This window comes from Equus caballus, chromosome 1 (assembly GCF_041296265.1).
Source record: "Equus caballus isolate H_3958 breed thoroughbred chromosome 1, TB-T2T, whole genome shotgun sequence".
NCBI classification, from domain to species: Eukaryota; Metazoa; Chordata; class Mammalia; order Perissodactyla; family Equidae; genus Equus; species Equus caballus.
In genome coordinates, this window is record NC_091684.1 from 140,691,757 (window position 1) to 140,713,613 (window position 21,857).

At 39.8% G+C, this 21,857-nt stretch overlaps 1 protein-coding gene and 1 long non-coding RNA gene across 5 annotated transcripts in view; one reads left to right on the top strand and one right to left on the bottom strand.

Annotated features, from left to right (window-relative positions):
- The window catches only part of ZNF609 (zinc finger protein 609), a 208,179-nt gene that overhangs the window by 46,890 nt on the left and 139,432 nt on the right, over positions 1 to 21,857 (bottom strand). For all 4 annotated transcript variants that reach the window (XM_023655464.2, XM_023655459.2, XM_070234694.1 and 1 more), the window contains one exon: positions 13,108 to 13,333. In XM_023655464.2, the coding sequence (XP_023511232.1) occupies positions 13,108 to 13,333 (226 nt within the window). The remainder of the gene's footprint in view (positions 1 to 13,107; positions 13,334 to 21,857) is intronic.
- LOC111776207 (uncharacterized) lies at positions 4,075 to 14,145 on the top strand. Its single transcript, XR_011425768.1, has 3 exons — positions 4,075 to 4,116; positions 8,973 to 9,026; positions 14,015 to 14,145. It is a non-coding gene; the product is annotated as an uncharacterized lncRNA (long non-coding RNA).

Below are 21,857 nucleotides of genomic sequence, written 5' to 3' on the forward strand. Positions count from 1 at the left end.
TATAATAGAGAGCCAGCTGAAACCAATATCAAGCAAGGACCAGTTTGGGGAGTGGTTTAGGTAGATCTCTTAATGCTAAAACTATAAGCAGGAAAAGACCTGGTATAGGGTAGAGATGTAAGGCTAAACTCGAATAGCAAATGTAAACCACTCTACCTCCAGACTGTGGGGACCAGGAAGCTGGGGAGGGACGCCAAACATCTGATACAGTTCCTTTTCCCATCTACAGGTTCCTGCACCAAGGCAACTTTGCTTAAGTGCAACAAAGTCTGGTTCACCCCACCCTTAAATTGCACATCCTCCCTTTCCTCTTGCTGAGGTAACCACACACTGTACCCATAGTGGGTGTTGGCTCAGTAGAGGTCATTATGCCTTTGGCTGTCCAGCTGGAGTCTCTGTCTGAAAACCACTGGAAATAAGAAGGATGTATCATCTCAACGGGACAGCTTTGAGGAAATAATTGCCTGGGGTTGAGAAGGAATCACGCTTGTCCAGTTTTACAGCTTTATGACCTGGCAGGAAAAACCAGGATAAGAACATGGCTAACGACTGGGCTGTATGAAGCACCTTTCCTTGCAGCCGTTTTCAGCTGGAGGCTGAGAGAGACAGCTAACTGCTAAAGCCTCTTTTTCTTTCTGGTAACCTCCACTTGGCATTTCCAGGGTTTGTTAACAGAGCAGAACTGCACCACAGTGTTGCTCTCAGTGCCAAGGAAAGGGGAACTGTAATGTAGAAAGAGGAACAGTTGGGATCAGATAGTGGATGCTCTTTTGCCCAGACTGGCTTTGGGAAGGAATGCTTCTCATTATTGTGTACAGTTCTAGATTTCCCTCCTCTAACTTGTGACGATAATTATTCTGAAGTTTTCGATGGCCTCTGTTACAGGTTGAATTGTGTCTCTTTGAAAAGATATACTGAAGTCCTAAGCCCCAGTACCTCAGAATGCGATCTTATTTGGAAACAGGGTCTCATAGAGGCAATCAAGTTAAAACAAGGTCATTTAAGTGGGCTCTAATCCAATGTGACTGGTGTCCTAATAGAAAGGGGAAATTGGACACCGTCACAGACACACAGAGGGAAGAAGATGTGAAGGCACACAGGGAAAAGACAGCCAAGTGACTGGAGTGGTCTGCAAAGCAAGGGATGCCAAGGTTTGCTGGCAAACATCAGAAGCCAGAAGAGGCAAAGAATTCTCTCCTCAAACCATCAGAGAAAGCACAGTCTTGCCAAACCCTTGATTTCTGACTTCTAGCCTCCAGAACTGTGACACAATATTTCATGTTTTAAGCCACCCAGTTTTTGGTACTTTGTTACATCAGCTTTAGGAAACTAACACAGCCCCAAAAGCAGACTGGCATTGATTAAATCAGTCAGATTTTACCTTAACAAACCTCAGCGAATTACTGCTGCTAGCCAAGGAGATCACAGTCTAGGTCAGTGGTTCTCAAGTAGGCATTTTTCACAATAGTCCTAAACTGCAAACAACCCAAATGCCCATCAATAACTGAATATGTAGCATTATATTCACATGATGAAATACTTTAAAATAATGAGAATAAACAAAGTATAGCTACTCGCAACATGAATGAATTTCACTGGCACAAAGTTGAACAGCTAGACATAAAAAAGTACATACTGAAATGATTTTATTTATATAATGTTCAAAATGGTTAACGCTAATCTATGATGTTAGCAGTCAGAATTGATTTTCTGTAGGCGGGGTTAGTTATTGGAAGGGAGGTATGAAGGGGCTTCTGGTTTTCTAGTAATACTGTATTCTTTCATCTAGTTGCTGTTACCACAAAATGTGTTCATTTCGAAAATTCAATTACCTGCATGCTTATGATTTCTGCACATATTCATATTATTGTTCAATAAGACCTATTAATATAAAAATAAAAACAAAACCTTTGGGTTTATGACTTCTATAGATCCCCCAAGATCAGCTGAGACGCAGGCTAGTTCTATACTTGAGGCAGTCTGCCCAACCTAAACCCTGCAGCAGACCAGTCTAGTATCTAACGCAAACAGCACACAGGGTGGGGGTTGGGGAAGTGGTTCCACTTTCTTCATCCGTTCTTTCTCCATACTGATACTTGATTGCAGGAGATTTTTTTATAGTATAATAATTCTAAGGAGCAAGCTAAAGGCTGAAAAGCAGAGGAGAGCTGGTAAATGGAAAGAGGCACAGTATTTCAAGTGCAGGAAAATTTTCAAAAGATGGGGATAATCAGAGTCAAAGAAGAAGAAGGCAGGTTATTCACTGAATTAGTTCAGAGTTAAAAGTTTCATTTGATTATGAGTTCAATGAGGGTAGAAAAGTAATTGATAGCAGTCTTTTAGGCTTTTTTTTAGACATCCTAAAGAGAAAATAGAGTACTACTCATGGGAGGGGGAACTACTCAATGTCTCACTGTAGTCTTTTTGTCATAGAGCTTGTTGCTATGGAGAAGGCCATGAAGGCAGCAACTAAGAGAAATAAAGGCTCTGGCAGAAGTAAGCACAGGGATAGTGGATTAAACAAAAATTCCTTGAGCAATTACCAAGTAGCAGGGCCTATAAATGATATGCTTTCCATTTTTTTCCTAACCCCTACCTCTCTAAAAGTACATGGGCCTGGTCTGTCACTATAATTTAACTAAAATACACAGAAGCCTGAATGGGCCTAACAAAGCCTAAGCCTGGCAGAGAAAACACAAGGCCATTTAGCAACGCTTCTTCATGCCAGGGGGAATCAGCTACCTACCCACTCTATCCTGGGGAAATTGTCTCCAGCTGCCTAAATTACAAAGTTGATGCCCTATGATTTCTTTGTTCTGTAAAGCCTGAGGGATATGGGATAATGAAGTATCAGAAGAGGTGGAGAACAGCTCCTTGTTTCATAGAGTAGTCAGAGACAGAGAGACAGAGAAGAGAGAGAGAGAGAGAGTTAGTTCTCACTGGTATCATTAAGAGGCAACAGCAGCGACCTGGGAGCAAAGCTCTGCCTGAACTGGTTGAAACTACTGCTGTGGGAGAAAAGGCTAGTTGCCAAGTCTGTTAATAGCTTCTGCCCATCGTTGTTAAAGCAGCTTTATCAACCAGTGCAGGGCCAGGACCTGCTTTTAGCAGTGTAAGCACTGAGACCAGAGGGTTCAACAACATCTTCCAGCAGATCTTGCCACAACCAATGATTAACAATTCCCTTTTCTGTTCCACACAGGTGATCACAGAATTGTGTCAGAGCTGGAAGGACCACAGAGATACGCAGTCCAATGTCCTCATTTTACAAATGAGGAAACTAAGGCCCAGACCAGTTAAATGCCCTTATCAATAAGGCAAGAAAACACCAAGGCTCTCAAAGGGGGCTTCCCTCCTTGGAATCATATGCCAAAGCTGGGGCTAGTGATTAGCCTCAGTTTATACAGAACTAGATTTATTGCCTAGGTATCACTTACCTGGGTTCATACATAAGTACCAGGAAATAAATTATTTGTTAAAAGATGGCATCAGTAACAAAATAGGTCTGTCTTTGAGCCTATCTGAGAGTGTTTTGTTACTGAAATATCAAAAGAACCTCATTTGAAACAAGCTTACTGTATCTGGGAAGCCTGCAGCCTGGCCAACTGTACTGCCTGACTGTGCTCTCCCGGTGGGGAGGAACAAGCTGGGTGAGAGGGCACAAAAGGACATCTCTCTCCCCTGGAGATTAGTTTATTTTGCAATTTGCAAAATGAAACTCAAAAACGTCTGTAACTGAAATTTTTCCTTAGGGCTTCAGGATTTAAATATATGACAGTAGACAGATAACATAATCCACAAGGGGATATAAACATGTAACTGCCCTAAGCATCCCCTGGGAGTAAGCTGCTAGGTGGGAAAAATGTGTTGGCTGTTGTTTTGGGTGGGGGAGGGATGGGAGAAAGTAAGTACATATTGATTTCCCTAATGTTTCCTTTGTGTGGCTGCTGTTGCCATGTGGTGGTCTGTTGCTATGAAGATTTGTGGTGCCAGATAACGGCTGCTAGGCTCTTTATGACTGTGCTGTTGGTAGAGCTGTTTCTGCAGGAGTCAGGCTAGTAAGCAACTGGCTAGGCAGTGGAGAAAGCTTGGTCACTGTGAACCATCTCTTTCCAGGTAAGTGCTGCCTGAGGCAAGCCTGAAGGTGAAGGAGTGTTAATAATGGCCAAGAAAAGAGACAAACCAGTAGCTGAGAACCATCTTAACTTTCCAGTCTAAATATCTAAAATGAGATATTTCATGGTTCACACACATACTTGCCTACATCAGAAATCACACAGAATAAACCAAAGGTAACTATCAAGGTCACTATTTCCAAGAAAGAAGATTAACGGACAGCCCTTTCCTTTTAGTGAGAAGGATAAAGACTCACAGCCAGGATCTGCAATCAGATGAGGAGGAAGAACCACTGAGGCAGGTTCTCAGCGGAGCTACCACAGGCAAACTAACTTCCTGCTAAGCAAAACCACTGCCTATTACTCTGATAATGAGAAAACTGCAACCCACAGACCAAAGCACAGGGCTCAACCACAGAGTTTGAAGCACAGCCAAATGTTCTCCCAGGTAACAGGAGCCAGAGTACACAGAAGTCAGCTTGGATCTGTAGATGTCAGCTATTTATTCACCCTCTTCATCCTCCCACACGATTACTCTTCTTTCCATTTCAGATTGTATGCACACTTTTATTAGAGTATACATAATTTAAAGATAACATAGCCCCAATGCTGTCCATTATGGTAAACTACTAGCTACCTGTGACAATTTCAACTTAAATAAAATTTAAAATTTAGTTCCTCAATGCCATATGCCACATTTCAGGTCCTCAATATGACATGTGACTAGATTATCATTTTGGACAGCATATTTCCATCATAAAAAGTTCCACTGGACAGTGCAGATCTAGCCCAAGTCCCAGGAATTAGAAGTTGAAGGCCAGGAGAAGTTAAGAGACCCAAGATCATACAGCTAGCTAAAGGTACAATCTGTTCTAGAATCCAACTCTCCTGACTCTAGTTCAGATATTTGTTCTGTACTACGATGCCTTTAAGTCACTCATATTCCTTGAAACAGTTCTTCTCAAACAGTTGCAGACACTCCTAGTTGTTGGAATAAAAATATATACCCTGATGTGGAGATGGGCATGATAGCTTTTCTAAGTTTGCTTGTCCGTGTATATGACAAAACTTTTAACAAAAACAAAAACCGAAAACTTCCTCCTCCCCACCAAATCATAAAGCTAGAATTTAGCTTCAGAAGATAGGCCAAGCTTATCATATAGCTTTTCATATCCTCTGGCATACAAGGGAGGTGCACTCACTTCAGCTTCAAAAACATGGTCTTATTATAGTACTACAACTTCTGTCTTTCTGATATTCTCGTAAAAGAAGATCAGACTAATTTCAGAGATGTTATAAGAGGGATTTTCACATGGAGTGGGAGGGTGAACCTAGATAAATGACTATCACAACTTTTTTTAGCTGCAGAATCCTCTTCAAATATAGTTTTACAAAGGAGCCTAACATATAAATCACCCAAAAGTAGAACTGCTCTGAGATGCATCTGGTGGGGTAGCAGAGGCAGGGGCTGGGGCCTGCCCACTCAACACCTTTCACTCTTATGACTGCTTCTGAGGTTCCTCCAAAGCTAAAATTCCTCAGAGTATAACTTCAAATCATTTCCTTTGAAAATATCTGAACGTTCTATCTCTGACTTTTATTATTTCAAAAGACTGGTGGTGGAAGCCACTGTTAAAAAAGAAAGCAAAGGGGCTGGCCCTGTGACCGAGTGGTTAAGTTCGCGCACTCTGCTTCAGCGGCCCAGGGTTTTGCTGGTTTGGATCCTGGGTGTGGACATGGCACCGCTCATCAAGCCATGCTGAGGTGGCCTCCCACATGCCACAACTAGAAGGACCCACAACCATATACATATACATATATGTATATACATACTTATACATATACAACTATGTACTGGGGGGACTTGGGGAAAAACAGAAGAAAAAAAGAAGAAGGAAAAAAAAGGAGATTGGCAACAGTTGTTAGCTTCAGGTGCCAATCTTTAAAAAAAAAAAGTAAGTACATTACAAAACCCCTCATTATTTTTAGTCAATACATAGCAAATGAACCCAAGACAGATGACTAAAAATTACAATTTTTACCTACCTGCCTGAAACACATGGGTACAAGGCACAGTCAATTTTATTAGTCAAATATTTACTGACTATTTTACTTTTTGTGTAAAGACTAAACTAGTCCTTGGGGAAATAAAATGATATATGAAATGCAATTCCTGGCCTTAGCCATCTTATAGTCTAACAAAGGAGAAAAGACACATAGGAATTCTAAGTGAAAACAAATAAGAACGAGCTTATATTTATGTCATTGTAGTCCTAGAAGGAGAGGAGAAAAGATGATGGCACAGAAAAAATGTTTAAAAAGTAATTGCCAAAGACTCCCAAAATTTGAAAAAAAGACAAATTTATAGATTCAAAAAGCTAAGTGCACCCCCAAAGAGGAGAAACCAAAAAAAAATCCATGTCAGACACATCATACATTGTAATCAAAAACTTTGAAGGCAAGCAGAGGAAAATGACATATAACTTATAGAGGAATAAGAATTTAAGTGACTGTGTATTTTTCAGAAACCATAGAGACTAAAAGGAAATGGAATATTTTTAAAGTTCTGAAAGAAAAGAAATGTAAACCTAGATTTCTGTATTCAGAAAAAAGATCTTTTAGGAATAAAGGTAAAATAAATACATTCTCAGAGAATTAATAGTCAAATGAACCTGCTCTAAAAGAATTACTAAAGGAGATTCTTCAGACAAAAGGGAAACAGAGGGCCTCCAGGAATATCAAGAATGAAGGAAGAACAATAGAAATGTAAAGTATCTGGGCAAATATAATAAACTATTCTCTTGAGTTCTTGAAAGTATATATGATGACTGAAAGGGAAAATTTTTTAAAAGTTGTCTGATGGGATTTTCAATGTATTAGATGTAATGCATGAGACCAGGGGTTTGCAAACTTTTTCAGTAAAAGACCAGATAGAATATTTTTTACTTTGCAGGCCATATGGTCTCTGCTGCAATACTCTGCCACTTTAGCACAAAAGTGGCTGAAAATATGTGAAATGAGTATGGCTATGTTCCAATAAAACTTTACATATGGACAATGAAATTTGGATTTCATATAATTTTCACATCTCACAATATTCTAGTTTTGATCATTTTTTTCAACGATTAGAAAACATGGCCTGTTTTTGTATGGCCCATAGGCTCATATTAAAAAGCTATACAAAGGGATGAAGAATGAAGAGTAAGAGATACCTAGGGAGGTTGGAGCCTAGAAAACTGGCAGGATGGTAAAGTACGTGACGAAGGTAGGTCTAATGAAGAGAAATAGAGAAGAAGAAAAGAGAAGCAAAATTTTAGGAGAAACAAGTTTATTATTTTTCAGATGTTTTGAACTTAAGAAATCAGTTTCTGGTAATGTTCAAGTCAGCAGTATGAAACGGAATTAGGCAAAAGGTCAAGTCTAGAGATAAAAGTTTTGGGATTGTCCATACAAGAGAAACAGCTGAATCCATGAATATGTAAGACTGTATTTACTAAAGAAGGCTGCTGAAGTAATTTTTGGGAGTTATGATGTAGGAGGGCTATGCAGGGAAGAGGGGCAGAGTCTTCTAATTGCTTCCCTTTCTTTCTTAGCAGGAGCCTCTATTTTGTGTGGGGAAGCAATGCATCCAGCTAAAAAGCTATATTTCCTTGCCTTTCTGGCAAAAGGGGTAGCCAAGGAGATGTAGGCATAAGTCTTAGGGTATGGCTTCTGGGAAAGCTTGTCAAAGGGAAATGGACTGGGTGGGAGGCACCTTCCTTTTCAAGCCTGGAAAGCAAATATGATGGCTAGAGTTACATTAGCAATTTTGCAATAAAGAAGTAACTTTAAGGAGCCTGGAACATTGGTTACTTTGTGAAGCCATCACACCAGCTCTAGGCTGCCTACCTTCATAATACTCAGAATAAATCATTATTACTTCATCTTAGGTTGCTTGCAGCCAAATCTCATTCTTAACTCAATGTTTCCTCAATTTTCCCCATTATGGCACATATAGTAAATGAAAAATTTACTGTGGATAAGGCTGCTTGTCTGGGAGAAAGGGAGTGGGGCACCAACTGCCACAGGTCCCAGCTAGAAGACAACAGGACAGAACTGACCAGTATTTCAGCATCCTAAAACCCATCAGGAATTTCTGACCTAATGAATACAAGGAGGAAGAGGGAGTGACACAAAATAAAGTAAATAACCAGTGAGAAAGAGAAATGAGGAGATTTAGGGAAGTGCAGTATGACAAAGACAGGAGAGGACAGTTTCAAGAATAAAGAAATAGTAGAACTTCTCAACGTGTGGTATGAGAAGTGTTTCAGTCAAATTGTGGCAGAAGAAATCTGATGGCAAGATGTTATATGATACTGGGAAGGTAAAAAGAGCAATAGGAAACAGCAATAGCAAGTAGTGAAGAAAAGGGGAGAGGTCAGTTCAAAGGGGTAGCAAGGATGAGGAAACTTTCTTACTTTCACTGTAAGAAAGTGTTGCAGAGAGAAAGACTTTAAATAGAAGAGGAAAAAATGAAGATAAAGAAAAAAGATAAAATTCATGGTATAAAGTCTCAAAGAATCTTCAGAATAAGGAAGGAAAAAAGAAATAGGATAATAAAAATATGTTTTAAGAAAGAGAGGAGGGAAGCTTGGGGGATTTAGGTGGGTAGCTTTGATCTTAGCTTAGTTTAAGAGCATGAAGAGAGAATGAATTGGGTTAATGAATCTTGAGAATGAAGTAAGCATTGGGGACTGTGAATGTAACAAGGAGATCAAGGGATCGCTTAGTAGTATTGCAAGCTCAGTTTACGTCAGCTAGCATATACTTGCATCAAAAACAGCTGGGTTTTGTGAATTCTTCCACTTGTCGGTCTAGGATCAGGAGTTGAAAAATGGGAGGTGGAGATTTGCTGAATTTGAGACCAGCAAGGTAAGTAAGTTTCATTTTTCTAATGAAACAAATCTACATATAACAAGTGTATAATGAAATTTCATCATTGGTGTTAATATTTTTCAGTTTTCATTCCCATGATTGGTATATGAAACCATTCCTTTTCAAGATGCCATATTCAGCTAATTCCAATGTTTAAGTCATAGATTCTTTTTTTTTTTTTTGAGGAAGATTAGCCCTGAGCTAACATCTGCTGCCAATCCTCCTCTTTTGCTGAGGAAGACTGGCCCTGAGCTAACATCCGTGCCCATCTTCCTCTACTTTCTATGTGGGATGCCTACCACAGCATGGCTTGCCAAGCAGTGCCATGTCCTCACCCAGGATCCGAACCGGCGAACCCTGGGCCGCTGAAGCAGAACATGTGCACTTAACCACTGCGCCACTGGGCTGGCCCCAGTCATAGATTCTTATAACTTAAAAGCTAGTCCTTACTGGTCACTTAGTTCAACTCTACTTAAGAGATGAGGTAACTAAAGCCCAAAGAAGTTAAGGAACTTGCTCAGGGTCACAATGATAAGTGGCAGACATACAAAGGAAAGTCTCCTGATTTCCACCCCAGTGTTCTTTCCACTATACCACAAATTCTTCCAGAAAGCATATCTGCCAAAGTAAAATACATCACTGCTGATGGCCTTCCACTTAGTGCTGTGGTCTAAAAAGGAAAACTGATAGCACCTCCTGGAATTCTTATCTAAAGTCAGCCTTGCCTTTCTGTAAAACACCATAGAAGCCTGTAAGCAATTTTGCCTCAGCCAAAGAATATGGTCTACCTTAAGACTTCTTATTCATTGTTTCCAGGACCCTGGGTTAAGATAAATCTTGTGAACCAGGAATAGACTTGGGACCTGTTATTTGATTTGAAGTGAAGAAGCACAAAGTGGTATCAGGTAGAATCAGACCTCTGCATAAGTGCTAAGAAAAAGTCTCAAAAAAGCCAAGGAAAACATTCCAGGTTACAATTGGGTCCTCTTAATAGTTCTAAGGTTGAGCTTAGTCGAGGAGGATTTTTGCAGTGCTGGCTGAATTATGAACAGCCTAAAAAGAGATGGGATCTGCAGGGACTTAAAAATGCCTCCAAGGCAAGGTGTACAGTGAGAGATAGGGAAGAAAGGAGCAACACTGCAGGACAGGTAAGCAAAGAAATCAGGAAGAATTGAGGCCATGACCCCTACACTTGTTCTCGGCAAGGTGGCTCAGTTCTAAATGGACCTCAGGGTCCCTCATTCCCCTCAGAGGCCAAGCATTCACAGCTTCTCTCTAAACTGTAAGGGTTTTTCTGTTTGAAGATAGTAGTTTGCTGGGCAAAGAGACAGACAGAAGTACAGAGAGTCAGGTAGGAGACAAAAAGCTTAGAAGGATTTTTTTAAAGTATCTGTATATAGTTCTTATTATTAACTTGAGGAAGGACTCAGTACACTAGATCTTATAGATCTGCAGAGAATGATCTTTGTAGGAAATCTCTGCTACCTGAAGATGAAAAGAAATGTGAACCAACTCTTATCCCAATTCAGACCTTTGCCAACCAACAGCTCAGGTGAATGCCCTCTGGGATGGCCAGAAACCAAAGAAAAGTAGAGAATATAATTGCAGAACAGTTCCCTTTCCCTTGGGTTGAAAGAAAGAGAAAGGAGTTACTAAGCCCTGAAACACAATACTGTAAGTGGGAGGAAATATGGCATTAAAAGTAGGAGAACTGAAAATCTTACAGATTTAAATAAATGAGAGTGATCTCAAACCTGGTGAAAGTAGTATTTATTTTGAGTTTCAGAGAAGGTATAGAATTTTGGAAAGTATTTGACACGATTTCTAAGTTCAAACAATATTATGGTATCTATTAGATATATATTAACTTAGATCCAGAAATGACAATGACATAGATGCATTCATTCATTCAAATAAATATATATTTTTTCATTCTCCCTAAAGCCCCAGTACCATAGTCCTATATCCTAGCTGTAAGTCATTCTAGTTCTTCTATGTGGGATGCCACCACAGCACGGCTTGATGAGTCACGTGTAGGTCTGCACCCAGGATACAAACTGGCAAACCCCAGGCCACCATAGTGGAGCCCATGAACTTAACTGTTCAGCCACGGGGCTGGCCCCTCAAATAACTATTTCTGAGGGCCCATTATAGGTGCCAGGTATTAAGAGATGGGGATACAAGGATGAGCAAAACGGAGTCCCTGAGCACAGAGAACTTCTAAAACAGTGGAAGAGAGACATTAATAGAAAATACAATTATATACAAAATTGCAAATTGTGATGAGTGCTATGAAATAAAGTACAGGGTGCAATAAAAGTGTATAACAGGGGAACTTGGTAATAGGCTGCTAGTGATAACCAGAGAGCCTTTCAGAGCAAATAACTTACAAAAAAATTTTGCTAGCATCCCCTTGGCAGGGAGGGAGAATAGGGATCCTCAGATAAAAAGGTATCCATTGTTCTCAGGAGAGTGAAAGGGTTAGCCTCTCTCTCTTAGAAAGTTTTCATCAGGTTCACATGCACGAAATGCATCTTGCCTTTGGAGAAAAGTCACCGTCATAAAGATAGGTAGAAAAAATAAGCAGGAAATTGATGTCTTCTATCTTCAATATATTGAGGCAGTAGGGCCTGAAGGTTGCCTGGTGGCAGAGAGCTGTGGTCTGGATATGTCTGTCATTCCAAGAGACTCTGGCTGTTCAAATGTTTGGCTATAGGCAGATGACATTTTAAAAATCAGAGATAGCCACTTGTGATTTCAAGACTGTATACTGTATACACATATCCAGAGTCAAACTCCAGGGCCAACCTCTCTTTCCACTGTCTCTGCTTCAGTTTCTAGCACAATACGATTCTTTTTTTCATTATTGTCTCAGGCACACAATAAAACCTCACAACAACGTTATTCTGAAAGCTGAAGCTTTACTACATTGCTATTGACAACAAAGCCAAGAACACAAAATTCTTAACCTGTGTCACATCATTGCTTAGTGCATGGCAGACTTTAAATAAATACTGAATCACAACAAAATATTCAGAGGAACAGACTTTTATGAGAATGACAAGAATGAAATGCCTGAATTTCCAGAGGCAGATTGACAAGACAGCTTATGATAATCAGAGATAATGAGCTGTGCTCCTTTGGGCCTCTTAACTCCTCAGGGTGGGGATGCTTTTAAAGTCTGGTTGTTGATGCAGAGACCTGACGGGCGCAGCCTCTCTAACCACCCATACTTTGACAAGGACTTGGATTCTTGATAAAAAGAATGTATGTGCTGAAATCATATTGCCACAGATGATATGAAGGAATTTGAAATATCTGGTTAAATCCTGTTGCATGACTATTCTATTTTTTCAGGTTTATGAACTTCTAAAACAGAAGAGATTCTGTTCTCAGGGGCAAATGGAATACACAAGAAGTCTGGATGGTAGCCTTGGGCAGTAGCACCCTATAGTGAGCCAACTGCTTAGTGGGTGCCTGAAAACAACACCATGTAAACATTTCCCTGTTGTGTAGGCCTATAAAATCTGTACTAAGTGACAGATATATGAAGTGGTGTGTGTGGCTGGGCAATGCGGCAACCAGTGGGAAGGCACTGGCTTCACCTCCAGGTGTTAAAAAAGGCAAGAGCTCCATATGCAACGAGCCAACACTAAGTCAATTTAAGAGCGACTGTTTTCCATTTCCTTGACTCCCATAGTTGCCTTTCTATTACTTTTTCTCTTCAAGACTGACACCGAAGTTCATTTATATTCAAATTCTCTATAACTGAGAGAGGGTTATAGAGAGTATAGACACAGTCTGAATTACCTGGTCAGCACCTATCAAATGACTGCTTAAGTACCAGGACCAACACTGTTGAATATCTATGAAGGGGAGTTAATTAATTTAAAAAATTGACAATCTCTAGAAGCTGGATGATTTTATTAGTAAGTTTGCTGTAATCCTCTGGGTAGGTAACACCATCAGACTATGGTCATTTGAGACTCCTAATAAATATCTGGTATTATTTACAACAATAAGCCCGTGTTGGCAAAAGCAGTTTGAGAAGGGATGGGAAAGCAAACATAGCACTTACCATCTTCTGTTTCCTGCCACACGATGCCCTCGAGGTTGACACTTGTCCCAGGTTCACAGGGCCCCAGGCACTCGGGCTCTGTGGCAAGAGCCACATCACATGTGTTGACCCCAACTGATCGGGTACGAACCATGATCTGCTCACAGGGGGACGAGATGTCATTACTGACCACTGGCACCAAAAGGTGCAGTGGCAGCACTGCTGGCGTGGAGACAGGGGACTCCATCTGTGGGGGAAGAGAAAGTAGTGGCTGAGTTGCAGGGAGAACACTTAGAGGAAATATCTTCCCTGTATTTAATCTAGTCCTACACCCTTTCCTGCCAGAGTGTGGAGGGCTCCAAATATAAGACTTTGGTCCTTCCTTTCAAGTTATAGCTCATGATACCACTACAAATCTAGTGGTGTAGATGAGTGCACCCTGTGCTAGGAGGAGTTCTATTTCTTATTAACGATCTTCCTCATAAACAGTGCTTGGCTAAAAGTGTATAAAACAATCTTGTGTCATTTAAAAATCTCTATTGAAAGAGAATCAGGGCCAGACTTCAACAGCAACAAAACACAGAGATTGATGAGAAAGAAAAGGCCTAGCTTCTGAGACATGTTCTACTGCTGCCACTATACGTCCCACCAATCTATCATTCAATAAATAATACATTAATCAGGTATAAAACCCAATAATACAGGTGAGGATAAAGAGACGGGAAAATATCCAGATCCTAGGAATGCCACTTCAAGAAAACTGGAGCTTTAATTCATCTTCAGTTAGAAGGAAATCTACTTAAAAGTTATAAGAGGGCTGAGAGCAACCTGATGGGGGTTTCTAATGCTCAGAGATAATAAAAGCAATTGGATAATAAGAATGGCATTTTGGAGTACGAATCTAACATCAAATTTATCTATGAGACAGGAGGTGCTGTTACGATCCAGAAGCGAATCCAAGCAGTCTGCAGATGAAGCTGATTACCCACACACAGATAAAAACAGTCGAACACAAGGATCAGCAATCTACCACCAAAACTAGAATTTCTCACAAGAATGCAATTACCTAGATTCCAAGAAGAATGCAATACATTTAGAGTTAGAAGAAAAGTTGTAATAAAGAGAGTATAATCCCTTAACTCTTTAAATCCTAGTGTTTTTATCAGGTCGATAATGTACCAACTCTGAGTCTACAATGCCCTAATCCTAATTGAACGTAGTGTTTTGCATAAGCAAAGGCACTCAATAAACACACTGGCTGATCTTCCCTGAAGATTAAATATGATACCAATCAGCAGACCTAGAAAATGAGAGTCAAGGATTGGGACCCTCTTCACCGTGTAAAAGACCAGGTTGAACGTACTCCTTTAATAGACCTACATTCAGAGAGAGCCACACACTGTACCCATAATCCAAGCTGCTGGACAGCTCTGCAACAGAACTCTAGTTCTGGATAGTTTACTACATGACCACTGCTCTACCTATAATCCGCCTCCCTCCTCTTAACACATACATGTACACACACACACACACACACACCTTTCTGGCCTCAATTACTGCTCTAGAAGCTGAGACGTGGGTATTGCATCCATTCTCTGCTGTTTGGCTTAGAAGTCACTGCTATTTGCGGCTCATCACTGCCAGAGTCTACAGATGCTAAAACACTGATTCTGATTAATTCCAGTCCTTGAAAAGCTGCCAAAACATTATCCTTATCTGCTTTTTGTCATACCCACTCACTCTGTACCTTCCCTAACTCCACCTTTTTCATACAATGAAATTAAAGTGGAAGCCTATAAAATGAATCTTCTGCATTATGGTAAATGCCAAAAGGCATTTTTGCTCTCTTGAAAATCAGGCATTTATATGTAATTTGGCAACTTCTTAGGATGCAGTACATCCTTGGAAGACCCTTTAAAATTTCCATGGACAGATCTGAAGGTAAAAACAACACAGAAAAAGTAAACTGGATCTCCTATACTCCTGTGCAGTGCTGGAATCTGGCTCTAACCATTAAGCCCTTTCAGGAATGCTGTAAGAAGGTGGCTCTTAACTCTTTGGAAAGAAAGTTTCCTGGAGATTTTACCCTTGAGAGTTACTAGAAAGGGGAAATTAGAGACAGAGTATATGGATCATCTTTACTCTTGGCCTTACTTCTATTCCTCTGTTCTTTCTCTTGGGGGAAGAACTGAGAAGCAATTTTGCAGTAGATGCATTTCCTTTGCTTAGAGTCTATTCCCTTTTCTATACCTCTCTTCTACTAGCAAGAGAAATTCCTGTAAGGCCCTCTTGCCTGGAATGGCAGAGATTGGCCTAAACCTTCTAGGTCACTCCTGTGAACTTTCTGATTGCCTTGCTTGAGCATGTCCTGTTGCGAACCTGTTCCATTGCTGAGGCAGCAATCTCAAGCATAGAGGAAAGTAAGTCCTCAGAGAGTCACCTAGATACTCTCTCTCAGCCGTCAAGGACAGCTCTTTGCTGGAAGTGGTTTCATTTCCCACTAGGTTATTCAGTGCTGCTGGGAGGCCAGGGAGACGAGAAGCTACTAACATACTCGATAAAGGCAAGCCTCCAATTCCGTACTGACAGATCCAGAAAACAACATCTAAGATATAAGTAGGAAAGCATCACTGTTGCATTCAAGCAGTCTGCCAAATTAAACTGTGCTATAGAGCATCTGAAGAGAAGAAATTTAGCTGAACTTATTACCAAGAGTATCAGAACTAATATATGAGGAGCTGATTAACGTGTATATACATCGAACTACCCTTACTGATCAGAGTTATTAAGAGTTTAGGATCTCTGTGTGAGGATGATTTTATTTAATTATTTAGTTAATTAAGAGATTTTTGGGAGTAGTGATAAGTGAAGAAATCCACCTAAGGGTTTGGAACTATTCAATTTCCTTCTACTTTGCAACAGAAATCTACGGAGAAATCACAAAGCAGCACAATAGTGTTTAATTATAGTTCCAGCTCTGCTAATTACCGTTTGGTCACACCTATAATCTACATTAAGCCATAGTGTGTAATAAGCAGCTCTGTGATATTAACCTAGGTGGCTTTACGGGATTTCATATTCTACTATTCACTGGGACAAACATAGCATCATTTATCACTTTCCAGGAGAGGATAAAAATCACGGGGGCTGGCCTGGTGGCGCAGCAGTTAAGTGTGCACGTTCCACTTCGGCGGCCTGGCGTTCACCAGTTTGGATCCTGGGTGCAGACCTACACACCACTTGTCAAGCCATGCTGTGGTAGGCATCCCATATAAAAAGTAGAGGAAGATGGGTACGGATGTTAGCTCAGGGCCAGTCTTCCTCAGCAGAAAAGAGGAGGATTGGCAGTGCATGTTAGCTCAGGGCTAATCTTCCTCAAAAAAAAAAAAAAAAAAATCAAAAAAGGACTCATTTTGCCATCTTTCCCATACACCTAGGATATAACAGCAGTGATTGTCAGGAGATTGGGTGCCAGGAGGGAAAATAAGGAACAGGAATATAAAAAGATCTACCTCAGCACCTATGACAACAATAAAAGCTGGCCCAATTCTCAGTCTCTGAATGGGTAAGAAGTGCCACCATGGTTCCTGGGGCTCACCAAATGGGGAGGTAAACAACAAAACAAAACAAAAACCTGAAAAGAGACTTACAGAGAATTTAAAGATGGAAATCTCTGAAGTTTTCCAACAGTTCATGTCCTTTATCTTTTAATGATACTTCTTCTCAATTCACCTTTAGATGTTAGTCTTAATAGCACCTATTAGGGATCTGAGTGCTGATAGGCAGGTGACACAGAAATGAGGACTGGAGAGAATAAAGAAAGGCCAGATCCATTAATCTCCCAGCAAGAAGTAATTATACACTGACTTCAGCTGCCTCCCACACATGAGAGGCACTGATCGAGGAACAATTTCAAGGCTGCAACATAATTATTGGGGTAGAAAATGCAGTGAAGAAATATTTGGGACAGACCCTCCCCTCTCCTCTTCACAAATGTTAAGTCCGATACCTTCACCTTCACAGTCAAAAGGCAGAAAGGAAACTAGTCTCTTCTAGCTGACAACTGCAGTAGCTCTAAAAACTCTTTTATCCAAAAATGAAAGATAATTGAAGATAATGGTTAGATGAGGGTTCAGCTTTATTCAAAATTATTGGATACAATTATGTAGAAAGTAGAATGTCACACAAATAAATTAAATACTATAATAACAAGATGTTCTCTTTCTTCTATAATTCCAAAGGTCCTTCAAGATTTTACAGTGACTCAGCATCAGCAATACTAACAGTAATATAAGTTTCTGATTCATGGACAAACACAGAAGTACACCCCCTGCCAATGTATTATATAAAACTTGATTTGCTCACAAAGTTTTATTGTGGGTTATTAAAAAGAAGAGTAGGTTTTTTTTTTTTTTTTTTTGAGGAAGATTAGCCCTAAGCTAACATCTGCCGCCAATCCTCCTCTTTTTGCTGAGGAAGACTGACCCTGAGCTAACATCTGTGCTCATCTTCCTCTGCTTTATATGTGGGATGCTTAGCTCAGCATGGCTTGCCAAGCGGTGCCATGTCCGCACCCCGGATCTGAACCCCCGAACCCTGGGCCACCGAAGTGAATGAGCGTACTTAACCACTGCGCCACCTGGCCGTCCCAAGAGCGGGTATTTTTTTTAAATCCCATTTATCAATTTATTATGTTATTTATTTGACTCAAATTAAAATACAAAGGGAAAAAAATTCTCAGTTACTTGAACTGCCTCCTGTTGACTGGGATTTTGAGACGAAATAAGTCTACTTTAATTTTTTAATAATTAAGGATTATTTTTGCTTATTCTGAAATATAGTGATTCCTTGTTGCAAGAGGCTGGCAGGTAAAAATCATGGAATAACAGAGGATGGAGAGAGAAATCTGAATTCCTGCTTTCCACAAAGCTCTTATCAGAATGCAATAGAATTTTACGAGTAAATCTCAAAACAACACATTTAATTACTAGTGAAGGAGGAAATCGGCCCCTTTTCAAACACTAAGTACTCTTTGACTCTACCTCTCCCTTTAAAAAAAAAAGAAGAAAGAGGCTGCTGGTCTGCTGAACTTCCAGATTTCATTTAGGCTGCTTTGAAAAAGAATTTGATTGTAACTCTGATTAATTTCCAACACATCTTGTAGCAGAAGGCAAGAAGGAAAAAGAAAGACACAGTAGCTGGCACCATAACCAGACATCAACCAGTTAGTTCTTGGAAGGTACATAGTCTATTATTCACAGGTGACTTACTTTAGCACTCAATTTTAACCAATCAGCAGTTACGGCTGTTCCAGCGTGTAGCAGGAAATGCAAGTGCAGCGAACATATAATTTGAAGACTACATACTAGCCATAGGGAGTTCTGCTGCAAGGATCCTTCTACAGTCTCCGGCTCAGACACCAAAGAGCTCTTTTAGTTAAGAAGCGATAACAGATCAAACAATCCTAATATTCAAGCCTGTCTAAATTCTCAGTGTGTGAGAACGGATAAATTATGCTGAAAACTTAATAAAGGAGAAAAATCTCATAAATGAAAGTAAAAGGCACAACACAAACCACATGCAAGTGGCAAAGGTTTTGCTGAATGAAGTATCTATCCTGCTCTTCTAGGTCTTCTCATTCTACAGTCTCTTGCCTGCTTGAAATTCACCACATTTTCCCTCAGCAAAGCTGTTAGCTTTGCAGCTGATGAGTGATGATAGGCGACCTTATGTACTACCTCTGAAAATTGACTATTTTTTGTCCACAGAAGGTTTATGATCCCTCCCCTTCCTGTATTGTTTCAAGGAAAGCACTAGAATTAGCTTCTCAAGAATAAAGAATTTGAGAAAAATTCATTCTTTGGCTGTAACTACTTCCTTTTCCAAACACACTTCTTATCTCCTTTCACATACTCATTTCCTAAAAAGTCAGGGCTGGAGCTTGTCATCTCTATTCCGTTGCCTTACCCCTTAGGATACAAAAACGAACAAACAAACAATAACCCACAAACCAAATAAGGTGAACACAACAGAAGGCTAAAGCCTTCTTTTGAATCATTCAGAATCACAGATGTCAGAAGAAAAGTCTCTAAGTTATAATATGGATGGATCAAACTGTACTAAAGAATCTAATCACGACTGACGGTCCTGTGAGAAAATATGAGAATTTTAAATCGAGACATCACAAACCACAACCTGCTATTCAGTAGCTTGGGAAAGAGAAATGGGAATGGTTCTCCTCGCTTTTCTTAAACTTTCTGGTCTCAGGGAAACTTTACAGTCTTAAGAATTGAGAACCTTACAGAGCTTTTATTTACGTAGGCTATAGCTGTTGCTATTTACCGTATTTGAAATTACAACAGAAAGATTTTAACATGTACTTAAATTAACTTATTTAAAACAACTCACAATTTTGAAATGACAAAATTAGAGACACAGAGAACAGATTAGTAGTGGCCAGGGGTAAGGGTTGGTGAGAGGTGGAAGGGTGTGGTTAGGAAAGGGCAATACAAGGGGTCCTTGTAGTGATGGAACTGTGCTGTATTGTGACTGTGTGGTAAATACCCAAAACTACACGTGATAAAACTGCCTAAAACTAAATACACACACAAATGAATACAAGTAAAATGGGTGAAATCTGAACAAGATAGGTGGATTGCGTCAATGTCAATATTCCTATTGTGATATTGTACCATAGCTTTGAAAGGTGGACCACTGGGGGAAACTAGGTAAAGGGTACATGAGATCTCTCTGAATTATTTATTACAACTATAGTTATCTCAAAATACAAGATTAACAAAACATTGAGAATCCCAAAGAGTTTTTATGTGGAATATATCTAGTGATATTCACCATACTACAATTTAAAGAGAAAAAATTCAGTATGTATTAACTTGTCTAAAATAACATTTAAAAACATATGTCATTTTAAGTAAAAATAGCTATAATTATTCAAAAGAAAGGAAAAAAGAGAAGAGTGGCATTGATTTACATTTTGCAAATCTCTTCAATGTCTGGTTTAATGGAAGACAGCTAGATTCTCATGTCTGCTTTTGCATTCAGTCTATTGGTGAAATGTTTTGGGTGAAGTATTTAAGAAAACTGGCCTCACACAGATTACATATAGCCTTTTCAGATAATTGTGGACATTCTTCTTTGATATTAAGGAAATGTGTCAGTATTTGAAAAAGCTGTATAATTCAGTGAACCAGTATTTTCCAAATGACTAATGTATGATGTTAAGAAATCATGGATGGGTAAAAGAAACACTCTAAGTGCAGGATAGACCAATGGACTGTAATGAAGTAGAAAACTTGATATCAATCAAGTTTCATGATCTGGGATTGGGGAAATGATCAGCTTTCCTAGAAGCACATGCCCATCTGAATACTAAACAAAACTCGGATTCTGGTAGCAAGGAAGTGGAGGAAGATTGCCTGTTCAGTACGCAAACAAGAGTGTCTGCCACAGCAGGGCAGTCTGGAAGGAAGGATGAAGGAAGAGACATGAAGGTAGGGAAAATTATTAGCAAGGGTGGAGGAGTAGGAGAGAATGCCTAAGATCCACAGACTAAGGATTTTATAAGTAAGGGATGTCTACAAGTTAGGTACTAAGAAATTTTAGCAATTAAGTAATAAGTGGGTATTTTAAAAATATGGGAGAATGAAGGGCTTAGTTAATTGTTTAGAAAATGGACAAATAAATGATTATCAGTAACTACTGACAAAATTGACCCTTACCCTTGCGAGGGGAGGGGGAATCAGTCTCTCTAGTGCCTATTTGTTTTCAAATTGCCAAGGATAAGACTTCTCTGAAATTATAACTTAGTGGATCAAAAATTAAACATGCTGAAAGAAATTTTAAAATGGGTCTTTAATTAACCAGGAGCCATTATTTCGTACAGAAGTCTTCCTTGTCTTTGCTATTAAGCTAAAGGTATAGAGTTAAAACTTCAAAGTCGGGGGCCGCCCCCTGGCAAAGCGCTTAAGTTCATGTGCTCCGATTCGGCAACCCAGGTTTCGCTGGTTCAGATCCTGGGCGCGAGATGGCACTGCTCATCAAGCCATGCTGAGGTGGCATCCCACATACCGCAACTAGAAGAACCCACACTAAAAATATGCAACTATGTACCCAGGGGCTTTGGGGAGAAAAGGGAAAAAAAATAAAACCTTAAAAAAACAAAAAACTTCAAAGTGGTATGAAGGGTGTTGTACAGTATGGATTAACTCCTGATTTATGGACACCTTAGCACTGTTGAACCAAGCAGGAAATCACCATCTGTTCAGATAGGCTTCATTGCCCAAGTGTCTCCTAGGTGATTTTGTGTTCTAGAAGGTCACAGAATGCCCACTGATTTTGTATACCTTCCTCATAAGACTCACGGATTTGACAGGAAACAATGGATAATTCTGACTAGAGGTACTTCTACCTAAAGAAAGCATCTTAAGTAGCAAAGCTGATTTGGGTTCTTAAAGAGGATGTTTATACTACAGCATCACATTTTACATCATGTATATGTTCCTAAAAGAATACACACAGAGAAAATCATAGCATGATAGTGTAAAAGAAACTTAAAGATCATCTAACTCCTCAAGGGTAAAATCTTTTCTCTAACAGGTAGTCATAAACCCTGCATTTGAACTCCACTCCATCCCCAACTACCTATGTGGGTAGAGAAAATAACCCTTACTTTACTAGGGTGGTTTAAAAGATTAAATTCTTTAACATATGTCAAGTGCCTAGCAGTGTGCCTACAGTATTCTGGCAACCTC